The sequence below is a fragment of the Trachypithecus francoisi genome, unplaced genomic scaffold (assembly GCF_009764315.1).
Source record: "Trachypithecus francoisi isolate TF-2019V2 unplaced genomic scaffold, Tfra_2.0 Lachesis_group1, whole genome shotgun sequence".
Classification (NCBI taxonomy): domain Eukaryota; kingdom Metazoa; phylum Chordata; class Mammalia; order Primates; family Cercopithecidae; genus Trachypithecus; species Trachypithecus francoisi.
Genome location: NW_022681454.1, coordinates 117,410,283 through 117,422,456, shown reverse-complemented (window position 1 = coordinate 117,422,456; position 12,174 = coordinate 117,410,283). Strand labels below are relative to the sequence as shown.

The 12,174-nt window shown below is 41.5% G+C and overlaps 1 protein-coding gene across 3 annotated transcripts in view; it reads left to right on the top strand.

Moving 5' to 3' along the window:
* The first annotated feature begins 2,240 nt into the window (after positions 1 to 2,240).
* Positions 2,241 to 12,174, top strand: part of NDNF (neuron derived neurotrophic factor) — a 43,635-nt gene continuing 33,701 nt past the window's right edge. Inside the window, exon 1 of one of the 3 annotated variants that reach the window (XM_033215143.1) lies at positions 2,241 to 2,483. Coding sequence is in view for 1 of the 3 variants with exons in the window: in XM_033215141.1 (XP_033071032.1) it covers positions 3,367 to 3,392 (26 nt within the window). In the remaining 2 variants the exon portion in view is untranslated. Of the gene's footprint in view, positions 2,484 to 2,757; positions 3,393 to 3,840; positions 4,191 to 12,174 lie in introns of those variants that run through there. The other 2 variants (XM_033215141.1, XM_033215144.1) reach the window with 2 other exon arrangements.

Below are 12,174 nucleotides of genomic sequence, written 5' to 3'. Positions count from 1 at the left end.
AGATACAATGCCACTGGTTTTATTGGTGGCATAGTTTTTGAGAAGACAGAGTATATTGATATACGCAAAACACAGATATTTTGATGAATTTTATGAAATTCACAGAGTCCTTAGGAACTCTCCTATATAGTCAGGTCTGTCATTAATTGCCTGAATTAATGTTGTCTCTCTAACATCATTAGCACTCAGTTTCTTCTTAATGGCAATTTTAAATCAATACCCCAGTCACTGGTTCATTTGAATTTCCAATCAACCCTGTGAAATGCACGGGGGTAGATAGTGTTAACTCAATGTACCAAAGAGAGAAGTGATCCTCATACACATAACGCATAAACTACAACTGCATTGTTCAAGAATACCAAGACGTTTTGTAGTGGAGCAGCAGCTTTTCAGTCTGGTTGTCTTCTGTCTGCCTCATTCTACCCTGGTCACTAGCCCTGTCCTCCCTTGGCTTCATCCGTCTTACTCTGTTACCCTTCCTCTGGTGTTCATCCCTTTGTTTTGCAGGGTCCTCTTCCTTCATCCATACCTAAGACATTGGTGTTCTGCCAGGTCCCATCCTAAGTCTTCTCTTCCTGGCTGCCTTACTCCTCCCCCATGCTTGCCAGACACCTGAATGTACCCTTCCAGCTCCTATCTACTCTCCTAGCAACTCCCCTTTTGGCTGCCTACATGGCAGGACACCCAGATGTTACAGAGGCACCCCCAACTTAACAAGTTTAAGACAGAACTCATTACATTCCTCCTAAAACTGCTCCTCTGTGTGTTTCTCTTGGCTAGTGGCACCATCCCTGCCTTAGTGCACCAGCCAGAAAACGGAGTCAGTCTAGACTCTCTTCTCTGCATTACCCTCTATGTCCAATCAATCACTAAGCCTTGTCTATTGTATTTCCTAAATATCTCTAGAGCTGTCTCAACCTTCCAAATAGCATTTCTGCTGCCTTAGTTCAGACCTAATTTTTCCTCTGGAAATAACCTCACTGTGATCTCTCTTCTATTTGTCTTGCACAGTGAAACCAGAGGAAACCTTCTAAAACACATTATCTGATAATACTTACAAACTTTAAAATCTTTCCTAACTTAAAACCTTTAACAGTTTCCCAATTACTCACCACCTCCAGGCAAGTTCTGGCTCCTTAACCCAGAGAGCCTTGTGCGGCTTGGCCTTGCTTACTTCACCTGCAGTCCAGCCGCACCTAGTCTCCTAGTTTCCAGGACACACCATGTACTTTGACACTTTCCTAACCTCTTCACTTGTTTCTGTTTGTGGAATGCCCTCCCCCCTCTCACTACATGCTTGTGCTTCCTTGTCCTTCAGAACTCTACACTGAAATCTCTACCAAGAGAAGCTTCTGAAGAGGAGTTAGCTGTTTCCTTTTCCATGCTCCCATATGACCAGGATCCTGCATTTATTATAGTGCTAATCACATTTTCATTTATGCCTCTGTCTCCCCGTCAGGCGGTGAGTTCCTTAAAGGCAGCACCATCACCTCTAAATCTCAGCACCTAAGACGTATCTGGTACACAGCAGGGGCTTCATAAGTGTTTGTTAATGATTGACCCAGTGGTCTGCTCTAGATCATATCTCCTAAGTGCAGGGCTTTTCCCACCTCAGTGTCTCACCTGCGAAAAATATGCTTGCACAGAGATCGGAAATGTCCTTTTTAGTGTTTAAAAATTTTACGAAACTATTTTGTGACATATAAACGGTTTTACAAATCCATTTCCTGCAGTGTTTTCATTTAGGAGCCACAAAACTTTAGGAGCTGCATTGGTCCACCCTCTGTGACCAGCTATTTAACAAAAAAGAACATAGTTCTTTCTTAATATGACCGAGGTAAGGCTGATTTTCATCTTATCTATCTTAATTTCATTGTGGCAATAACAGAACTAGTGTTTTCAATACTGACACTATATCTTAATAAATAATTATATATTATTAGAACTCATATAAAATCAGGTTTGCAGGAAATCAGGTTCTCAGTTGCAAAAATGAGATCAGTAAATCAATCGGTACTTTTTTTTTTCTTGGTTTTCCTAAGCCCAGGCCAGGTTGCTAATTAGGTAACTTCTTATCATAATTACCTAGTCAGTCTTAATGGCTTCACACACACTGCTCAGTTTCACTGGTCCTGTAGGGCCGCTTTTCAATTGTTAAAACAGCTGCTGAGTTTCAAACCGGAGGAGGCTCGGTCTGCGCCGAGGGGGAAGCGCTCTCTGAGTGAAGGCTGTGATAGGCAGGCGTTCGGGTGAAAAGTGGGACATGAATGCACAGTTTGCACACTCTGCTTTCCGCCTCCAACCACCAACCTTCTGGATTTAACACGTCCCCCTCCCTGCCCCCAAATCAACCCCAGAGTTTCCCTCTATTGTGCACCCCGGTCTCCTTGACAGTGTGATGGTCCCGCGTGCGCGTCTCCTGGATTTTGCAGCTTTGTCGGGGACTCGGTGGGCCTCCTTCATTCTCCCCGAGTGGCACTGAGGTTAGGACAGCAGTGTGTCCCTTGCGATGCCGCCCGCGAGGGTCCTGTTTGGGGAGCGCTGGGTTGTGGAGCAGGGTGGTGAGTGTGTGAGAGAAAGAGAGGGAGGGAGGGCTACAGGGAGAGAGAAAAGGAGGGAGAGGGTGTCTGTGTGTGAGTGTATGTGTATGAGTGTCTGTGTGTGTGTGTGTGTGTGTGTGTGCGTGCGCGCGCGCTGGCGCGCAGCGGGAGGGAGAGAAGGAGGGACGGAGGGGGAGGCAACGGGCAGAGGAGGGAGGGGCGGGCGGGCAGCGGTGAGGCGGGAGGGGTTAGGGCTGGGAGGAGAAGAGACTCCGGGCTTCAGCGGTGACACTCTGGAGCGAACACACACTCCCCGCTTCCAGCCGCGAGAGAGCGGAGCTAACTGAGCTGCGCACCCGCCACCGCCGCTGCCGCCCCGTGCGCCCGGTTCTACCCGCACCCCGCGCGGCGCTCCAGCAAGGCGCCTGTGCGACTCGCGGCCGCCGGCGAAGCCCGCGCCAGCCCCGCGGGTCGCTGCGGCATCCTCCCGCCGCCCAGCCCCCGAACGTTCCCGGCCGTTTAAAAGGACCTCCCGCAGCTTCCAGGCTCTGCCCCGGGATTCCCCAGTCCCGCGCGGCTCCCTACTCCACTTCGCAGCAACTTCGGCGGCCGCCCGCCGCCCGCCCTCGCCCGCCTTTGAAGTTTGCTGTGCAGACTGCAAAGTTGGGATACTTCAGCGGATTGAATTTTTCTCTTTTATCTGCCTCCGTCCCCGCCCTCCAGGCTTCTAGTTCCTGAATATTGGTGCTTAGCATCTTGGCAGGGTCCGGGGACGTGGACTATTTCGCACACCACACCTCGGTGAGGGATTTTTCCTCTTTTCCCTATGAAAAACAAACAGATCTTTTTAAGGTAAGTGGGGAGAGGAAAGCAATGCCCCAGAGCCCTGACGCTTTAGCCCGCCACCCCTAGACCTAGCACAAGGAGCATTCACGCCCGAAGGGTCATCCGAGATGGGGGCTCGAGGCGCGCGCCCTCAAATCGTCAGGGCCCAATAAGCTTCTCAAGGGCGCCCTATCAGTAGGAACTGAGGGCATGAGGGACAGGAGCAGGTTTCTCTCGTTTTTGTTTTTGTTTTGTTTTATTTTTGTTGTTTGTTTGTTTTTAATTTAGCTGCTGTCGAAGCTGGGCGGCCCGGAGAGATGTGAGGAGTTGGACAGACAGCGCAAGGGTGGGGAAGACCTGGGACCGGGGATCTCGGGGTGCGGTGGGGTCCGGGGAGTCGCGGAGCCTTTATCCCGGACTTAGCCTAGACACTTACTTTGCCCGCCTGCCAAGAGGGCTGTTGCCTCCCTCTTTCAGGTTCATGCCCTCCGCCCGCCGCTAAGGAAAGTCTGCGGGACTGCGATTTTGCAGAGGGCGTCTGCCTGTGGGGCGAAAAGCTAGAGGTCCAGGCAGCGCGCGAGTTCCTGGTGGGCGTCTGGGAGCTGCGCAGCCGGGGCAGGGAGTTCAGTTGGCCCGACCCCCAGCCGCTCTGGCTCCTCATGTGTCCTCTGCGTGGTAGGCGAGCATCGTTATAGAAACTTCTTTGGGCTGAGCGAGGTGGCCTGGGACCGGCTCATACTTTCTTCCGGGGAGCAGAGCTGCCACCGAGGTGACGCCCGCTCCGCCCCCAGCCCGGAGACTCGATTTCGTGCCCTCGTCCCGTCTGTGCGTGAGTTGGGGTTCGCTCTCACCCGCGCTACTTTTCTTCCTGAGCCGAGTCGCCTCGGCCCCGACAACCTAGGAGTCCGAACGAGTGATTCCAGGTCCCAGCTGTTTTCTTGGAGGCACTTTGCAAACTGCTGAATTTGGGGTGCGGTTTCTTTGCATTGTGCGCTCTCGGTTCCCCTTTCTTCCCGCACCCTATCCCAGGCCCAGGCGTGAGAGCTCCCCGCAGTTCCCCGGACCCGCCCCGCACCAGCTTCTCGGAGTTTGCCGCGGGCACCTCTACGCTGTCTCTGAGCTGTCCCTCTGGCCAAGTCGCGGTTCCCCTCCAGGCCCCCTTCCGGGCGCTGTCCATTTCTTGCTCTTGGGTACGGGTGGCTCCCTAAAACCAAGACCTTGAGCTGGAAATGAACCTGAGTATAAGCCTGGGTTTTGTTGTTGTTATATTTTTTCCTTCTTCTTTTTTTTAAATTTATTTACAGAGTTCTTTTTAGCAACTTTGTTGGGTTGATAAATTTGCTTCTCATCTGTCGATCCCGCTAAATCACAAAGAACAGTTTATTAGTTTGCTCTCCCCAAACACACTACCCTCTCTTTCCCCCTCCACCCCTCCTCCTCCTGCCTCGCTTCCTGAACCCTTTTTTCTTTTCTGACGGAGGGAATCTCCGCACCTCCTCCTCTCCTCCTCCCACCCGGTCCCTGAGCGCCTGTGAGAACCAGGGGAGTCATCAATGGAAATAAATAGGACCCCGCTCTATTCTCCGCCCCCTTCAAACAAGTAAAATCCTCCCTGGGCTCGCAGAAGTAGAGATAAAACATCCCTCCCCGAGGGAGCGGTTGCGGGGGATTTGATGGGATTGAATTGTTTCATTATCTTGAAAGAAGTGATGGATGGATCCGAGAGGGAATATGTATATAAAGCAGAGTGTGGTGAGGGCGATCGGTATGATTATTCATTATTGTTTGTTAAGAGTAATAATAAGGCCGCAACCCTCGCTCAGACTGTGTTTATATACTTGGGTTTGAGTTTATGTCAGTCTCTTATTACAGTGGTTTCAGAAAGTGAAAACACCAAAACGGTATTAATTCTTCAGTCATTCTGCATATGGGATTAATCAAATGTCAAAAAAGATACTGTTGTTTTACCAAAGTTTTAATCTATGAACTTTTAGAAGGTTGCACTGTCATAAAATGTCATTTGCCTCCATCTGTCTTCTTAAACTTTAAAAAACTTGGCAACATAATTAATTATGGTCCCAATTCCCATTTTCAATCTAAACCTATATTCAGGATTATATTAAAATACCCCATCATTTATTCCTCAAAAGTGACTCTTATGAGTTTAAATTCTTGGAGGGGAGAGAGGGACAACTGGGAATGAGGGGCCTAGGAGTTAGAGAAATTAGTACTATTTCAGATTTCTCTAAAAATTCCTTTACTTCTTCCTTTAAAGAAAGAAATTACAAAGTCCTTCTCTGTACAGTTCATCACTTCAGTGAATGCCCTTAATCTTTACCACACACTTGAAACATAACAGCTTGCAGCCTTGTCTCCATTATTGCTTTCATTTTTGTGTCAGGACATTTTATTCATTAAACCTGTATGTCAAAGACTTAGGCTTAGTGTGGCAGTAACACTCTGTTTTAATTAGTAACTATCATAAAAAAGAAGCTAGAACTCTGTAATAGGCCTAAATTGCTATGAATTATGTGTGGTTTAAATTACGCATTTATTTCAGCAGAAATGAAACCATGAATATAAAACATCTTTTAATCACTTGCAGATACAGCTTTTATCTCTTAAGATGTAACAAAATATGTAATTGAAAAATATCCTTCTAAGGATAAGAGAAGCCCCCACCCTCAGTTTATTTGTCCTGGGTCTGTTTAGCATTCACATAGTAAAGTGTGAATGTTAAAGAGTAAAGACTATTGTCACAACATTGCCAGTATCAGGCCGATGGAATGCTACCTTGAAAATAGCCACAGTGGGTCAGTTGTCAACTTAATGTGGAGACACTTCCAGTTGGCTGCATGAACCTTGCTGTTTCAGATTTTAGTTTTCTCACTTGGATTTATCGACCAGACTCTGTTGCGGAAGGGGAAAAAAAAATGTATTTTAAAACTCTTAAATTATTTGACATGAAGGGGAGAAAGGTAGAAATAAAATATTTATTTTTATAGCAGTTCTCTTCAGCCTATCTAGAGGTCAGAATTTTTATTTTAAAACTGATTGTGTTTTTATTGTAGTTGTTAGGACATACCATTTTGGTATGATGGATGAGTAGATATTGGAAATGGAATAATGATGACAGAATCAACCAAGAGCATAGAAACAGAGTGTGAATTCCACATCATATGTGCTAATTAAAATTATTTTAATCTCCTTTCCTTAGTTTCTCCATGATAAGGTGGTCGATAGTGACCAAGCAGTGCTCTCTCTCACTTTTTTGCTTCCTGCCTTCCTGTCAGGTCTTGCTTTGGGGAGCCATACACCTATAGTAGCAGCTGAACCTTGCCAGAGTCAGTCGCCATCAGCTAACCACTTGGAAGAAAGTATGTCTCATAGTCATCTGTATTGGGTTAAAGGCAGGGATACCCAATATAACCAACAAAATAGTTCAACTAATTCATTTGACCCTGAAATAATATCTAGAACCTCTAAATGTTTATTTTAGAATGATTATTCTAAAGAACATAATTTATTCTTCCCCTGTGGGCTCATAATCATTTAATAGAAGCCACAGCGTGGTTGATAGTAAATAGTAAACCATACGAAATCTTTGCTTTGAAAGCTGATTTTAAAATCAAACCCTCCAGTATTTAAATACTCTATTTTAAAATACTTTGTGTTTTATTCCCTGAAGTTAGGATAAATTCTGCTGTATTTTTCCACTGTATAACAAATGTAATATTACATGACACTTAGCATGCATGCAGTCATGCTTCCATGTTAATTTCCTCGTAGAAAAAAGTAAATATTTTGCTGCTGTTGTTAAAAAATAATCATGTAGTATGAGACAGAAAAACAAGAATGCTAATATTTTATTGAATCACCTGGTGGTATGTTGACCATAAACTCAGTTATATTTTTGTTGAAAATCACACCACTTCAGTGTAAGTCTGTTTGCTTGGCTGTGTGTATTTCACGTATTTCTTGCCTCTTCTGAGATGACACCTGGCATTTGCTGTTCCAGTGCCTAAGCCAGTGCCAAAAGCAGGTGTATCCTTGGCTGCTTCCTTCCTAAACACACAACCCAAAGATGCAATATCTACATCTTTCCCATTCCTTCTGGTACTTTACTAAAAACTGCAAACCAACAAACACATGAATTTTAGTCTTTTGAAATATTTGGAAAACATGTAATATATAATGTTAATTCCCCCAATAAAAAAAAGTTGTGGCTTGTTTTGATTTTAAAAATTTAGGATAACAAATTTGATCAGTGTGGTATAAAAGCAAGCTAGCAAAATGTGTCTGTAGATTCTTCACTTTGGGATAAAGAGACAAATTTGGCCACAGAACAACTGGGTATTGGGCCCTATTACAATGCCAATTTTTTTCAAGGAACTCATTGAGTTAACTTTGATTTAAACTTCACTTTAAAGTCCACAGACCTCAAGTTTATGAGAAAGGTATAGAAACTTCCAATATTGTATGTCATTATTCTTTCAATAATTTCCGTATCCTTTGGAAACTGATTTATTTTAGTAAGTTAGTTAATAGGTCTTGGATTTCACTTGTTAATTTTTTCTGTAGTAAATTTGAACATGACACAATTAATATTTTATATATTTCTCTGAAGTATGTATTTTTAGCTTCACTTATGAAATCTCTGAAATGAATCTTTTCTTTAAAAAAGAAAAATATGGCTAGAGGTAGTAGCATAAATATAATTTATCAAATGTCTCTTTCAATTCTTCTTTTAAAATAATTTTCTGTCTTTTTTATAGTTAAAAGAAAAACATTTTTAGGAATAATGGGAAGATTATATAAAGTTTGGAGGGTACTCAATAAAAATATGATTACGCATGATTGAGAATCAACTCATTTGAGTAGGACTCTTAGACACGGCCTCCATAGTGTGGAGACTTTTAAATATAAAAACCAAATTATAAAATCAGTTCACAACATGCATGCATGTTTGCTTTCTAACTGGAATGATTTCAGCTGATATCACAAATAGTGGTGACCAGCTGAAGTAAATGGAGACTGTACAAGTTTCTGTCAGTGTTTCTTCTCTCTAAGAGGAAATCAAGGTAAACACCCTCTTCTTCCAGCTGTGTACTCTGAGAACATATATTCCACAATCTAAAAACATAGCCAGAAATATGGACTATATTCAAATATGTGTTTTATCAACAACTGAAAATCACCATATCTTGTCTTCTGAGGAAATGCCCTTGTATACACATATGTAATAAAATAGGAGACTGAAATTTAACATTTTCCAAAATAAGCAGTAAAATCTGAACTCATAATTAGACCTGTAAAATATGATATCTTGTTTTTGAAATCACCATGACTGTTTTTAAAATTTACAATGTAGGGACTATGAACAAATTGGTATATACAAGACAGACAATGCCCTATCCTGGCAGTTGGCAAACTGTTGGCAGACAGTTGGGGGTAGTGTTGTGGTACTTACTTGAAAATACTGTGTTTGAGAGAGAAAAGCTAGTGTAAAAGGGCCTGATTGATTTATTTAGGATTACTTTCTCCAGTGTAGCTGCTACAAGTGTATGGTGACTTCTGGAGTGTAGATGGTTATAATTTATATTATGCTGTAGTGAAAAGTAAACCATAGTAATCCGTAGACACCTCAGAGATGGCTTTGATGACTCTTTTGCGTGCAAGTCATAGGGATACTAAGTCTGTGGGCATTGCCATGTGGAATGCTATGCATTTTATTCCAGTAATAAAATGCATTTCCAATTAAATTATCAGAGTTATACAAAAAACCCTCCATGCGAACATAAAAGTACTCGATTCATTTGAGTTATCTTCTTTAAAAAAATACATTTAAAAGCACATAATAAACACATTTTACCCATAATAATACACTAGTGTGTGTGTGTATATATATAGGATATAGGTCTAAATATTATGTGTATGTTGGTGGCCCTCAATAAATGTTGTCATTTTACATTAAATTCCAACATTCACAAAATTTACTGATATTATCAAAAGCTTCAAATTTGGATTGATTCATAAGTCGCTGCATCCTGTAATTCAAGAGAGATTTGTTGCCAACAGTGGGACAGAGATCAGAAACACCAGCGCTAGCTAAGACACGTAGTTAACTGGGGAAAAACATCAGTTGTTTATTGCTGTGCCTTCCTGAGTCTCTGATATTGTCAGTTCTTTGGGTGCTATGACAATGCATTACTTTTTATGGTAAAAGAAAACTGCATGTTAAATGAGAGGTAAACATTTAACACTTTAGTGATAGCAATAGCAGGATTCACCATACTAGCAGAACTAACAGGTGGGTTACATGAGAGATGGCCTTAGAGGTACCCTGCTCCCAAGGCCTCTCAGGTACCAAAACACTACCTCAAAAAATATGCTTTTTTTTTTTTTAACTTTTAAAGTAATTTTATTTTTCAGTGTCCTCTATAAATATGAAAATATTTCTGCAATGGGAAATGGGTAAACTGATATCAGCTAACTTTTTACAAAGGTATTTTAATAACTAGGTAAAGCCAGGTCACTTAAGACAACATTTTAGAAAGAGGTTATTTTATACATATATGTATACAATATGTATGTGTATAATATATGTGTGTGTGTGTATTTCATTCTTTACACGTAAAAGTGAATATAAATAGGTCTTTTGGTATTTCCTTCTTACACCATAATGGGCAATTTGTGCCCCGCAATGAAGCAAAGAGGACACCCCCTTTTAGAGACCTCTGCTTTCCAAGGTTGACACTATCAGAAGCTGTCCAGGAATTAGAAAAGGACATTTGAAATTATCTTTGCAAGGTTAGGCCCAGTGAATATTAGCATTTAAAAGCTTGTCTTTTAATTGCAGTAAAGTGGAGGATACAAGATACTGTTTTAAACAATCAAAGTGGAGGTTGCCCATTGCCTCTCAAATCGTACTGAACAGATATTCAGCTTCTGTTAGTGTCAGCCTCGTGAAGCGGAGGTCTCTAAAAGGGGGTGCCCTCTTTGCCTCATTGTGTGGCAGAGATTGCCTCATTATGGTGTAAGAAGGAAATACCAGAAGATCTATTTATAGTCACTTTTATCTGTAAAGAATGAAGTCAAGTTTTGTGAATATTGGTTAATACTGTATAAATTAACAAAAGCACTCTTACTCAGGATATCAGACGGCCATGGAACAACAAAGAACAGCAGAGGTGACAGCATGTGTGAAGCAAAAATAATGCAAGATAAAAATAATGACATTCTGCTAGGTGCAGTGGCACAGCTATAGTCCCAGCTGCTAAGGAGGCTGAGGCTGGAGGACCACTTGAGCCCAGGAGTTTGAGGCTATAGTACACAATGATCTCCCTTGTGAATAGCCACTGCAGTCCAGCCTGGGCAACATACTGAGACCCCATCTCTAAAAATATGATGATAATAATAATATAATCAGCCCTCTTTACAAAACACCTCTGAAATTAACCAGAAAAAGATTTGAAATGTACAGTTATATCTACTATAATTATCTATGATACTCATCCCAGTATAGAGTGCTTTTAAGTATTTTTTAATGTACTGTGAGTATGTATGTGTGTATACAGACTCACACACACAAACCCACACACATGCATATACATTTTCTTAAAATCACAATTCTAAGAGGTTTGGAGACCTCAGTGCAGACAACACATTACTGAGTGAGAGGCGTTGAAAGGAAGTGAGTAAGAAGCTGAAAAAGCTCTCAAACTAGTTACTATTTTCAATATTATTCTGTTATTTGTAGAGGTATTTCATAATTCCTCTTTTATGAATAAATACATATTGTGCCCCATTATGTTTTGAAAATTTCAGTAATCTGAGAGTTTAAAATGTTCCATCCATCATATTTCATGTGTATTGTGTTACATTTTGCAGTTTTTCTTTGAAATTATATTTTTTCTCAGTAATGCTGTCAGTTATTAACTAATGTTAAAGTTGTTTCCATGCTTTGAATTTCACAGTGGAAGTGGAAATGATTCTATTTATTAATAATGTTATATCTTTATATAACCCTTGATTGTTTACAAGGCACTTCCACATACATCACTTTCCTTAACCCTCACAGCAACCCAGTGAGGAAGATATTCTATCCTCCTACTCCTGATAAATCTGACTGACCTAAACTCACAGAAACTTTTAAAATAAAGTCGTAACTCTTTGGTTTTAGAAGCAAAAATGTTTAAAAACGTAGGCTGAGATTAGTTGCCAAATTAATTTGTCTGGACAATTTGCTTAGAAGTTTTTTACAATTTAATTATTCAGAATACCACTTGTTTAGCCTAAATCCACAAGACCATAATTGTAGACTGTCTATGCAGTCACTGTTTGTTTTTGGTAATAGTTAACTTCTCAGGGAATTTTTAAAGTGGAAACTGATTAAACTTTTTTACTTGTAAATCATTATTTCAGGTAAAACAGAAACAAAACTTACCTTTGAGAGTAAAAAACACTAGTTACAAATGACACAAAGGGCTAACAGTGATACGTAATCCCCGTATCTCTCCTTCCAGAAGGTTAAAGTCTTTTTTAATAGGGGAAATCATTGAAAGTGAAGTAATCTCTGAACATGCATAGGTTCTGATGTAAATCTCCCCTGGCCCCCCCACACCCCCAGTCACCATTTGCATAGATTCTCCTCCAATCATAAAAGGTAAACTAGGTTGTCAGTTGGCTTTATTAAGTCTACTTATAGCCTGAAATTATCTCTTGAAGTCAAATTTTCTCTCTTCAGCCCTCCTTTTAATTAGTCCTACTAACCCAGTCATTCAAATCTGGGTATTGCAATGTTCTAGGA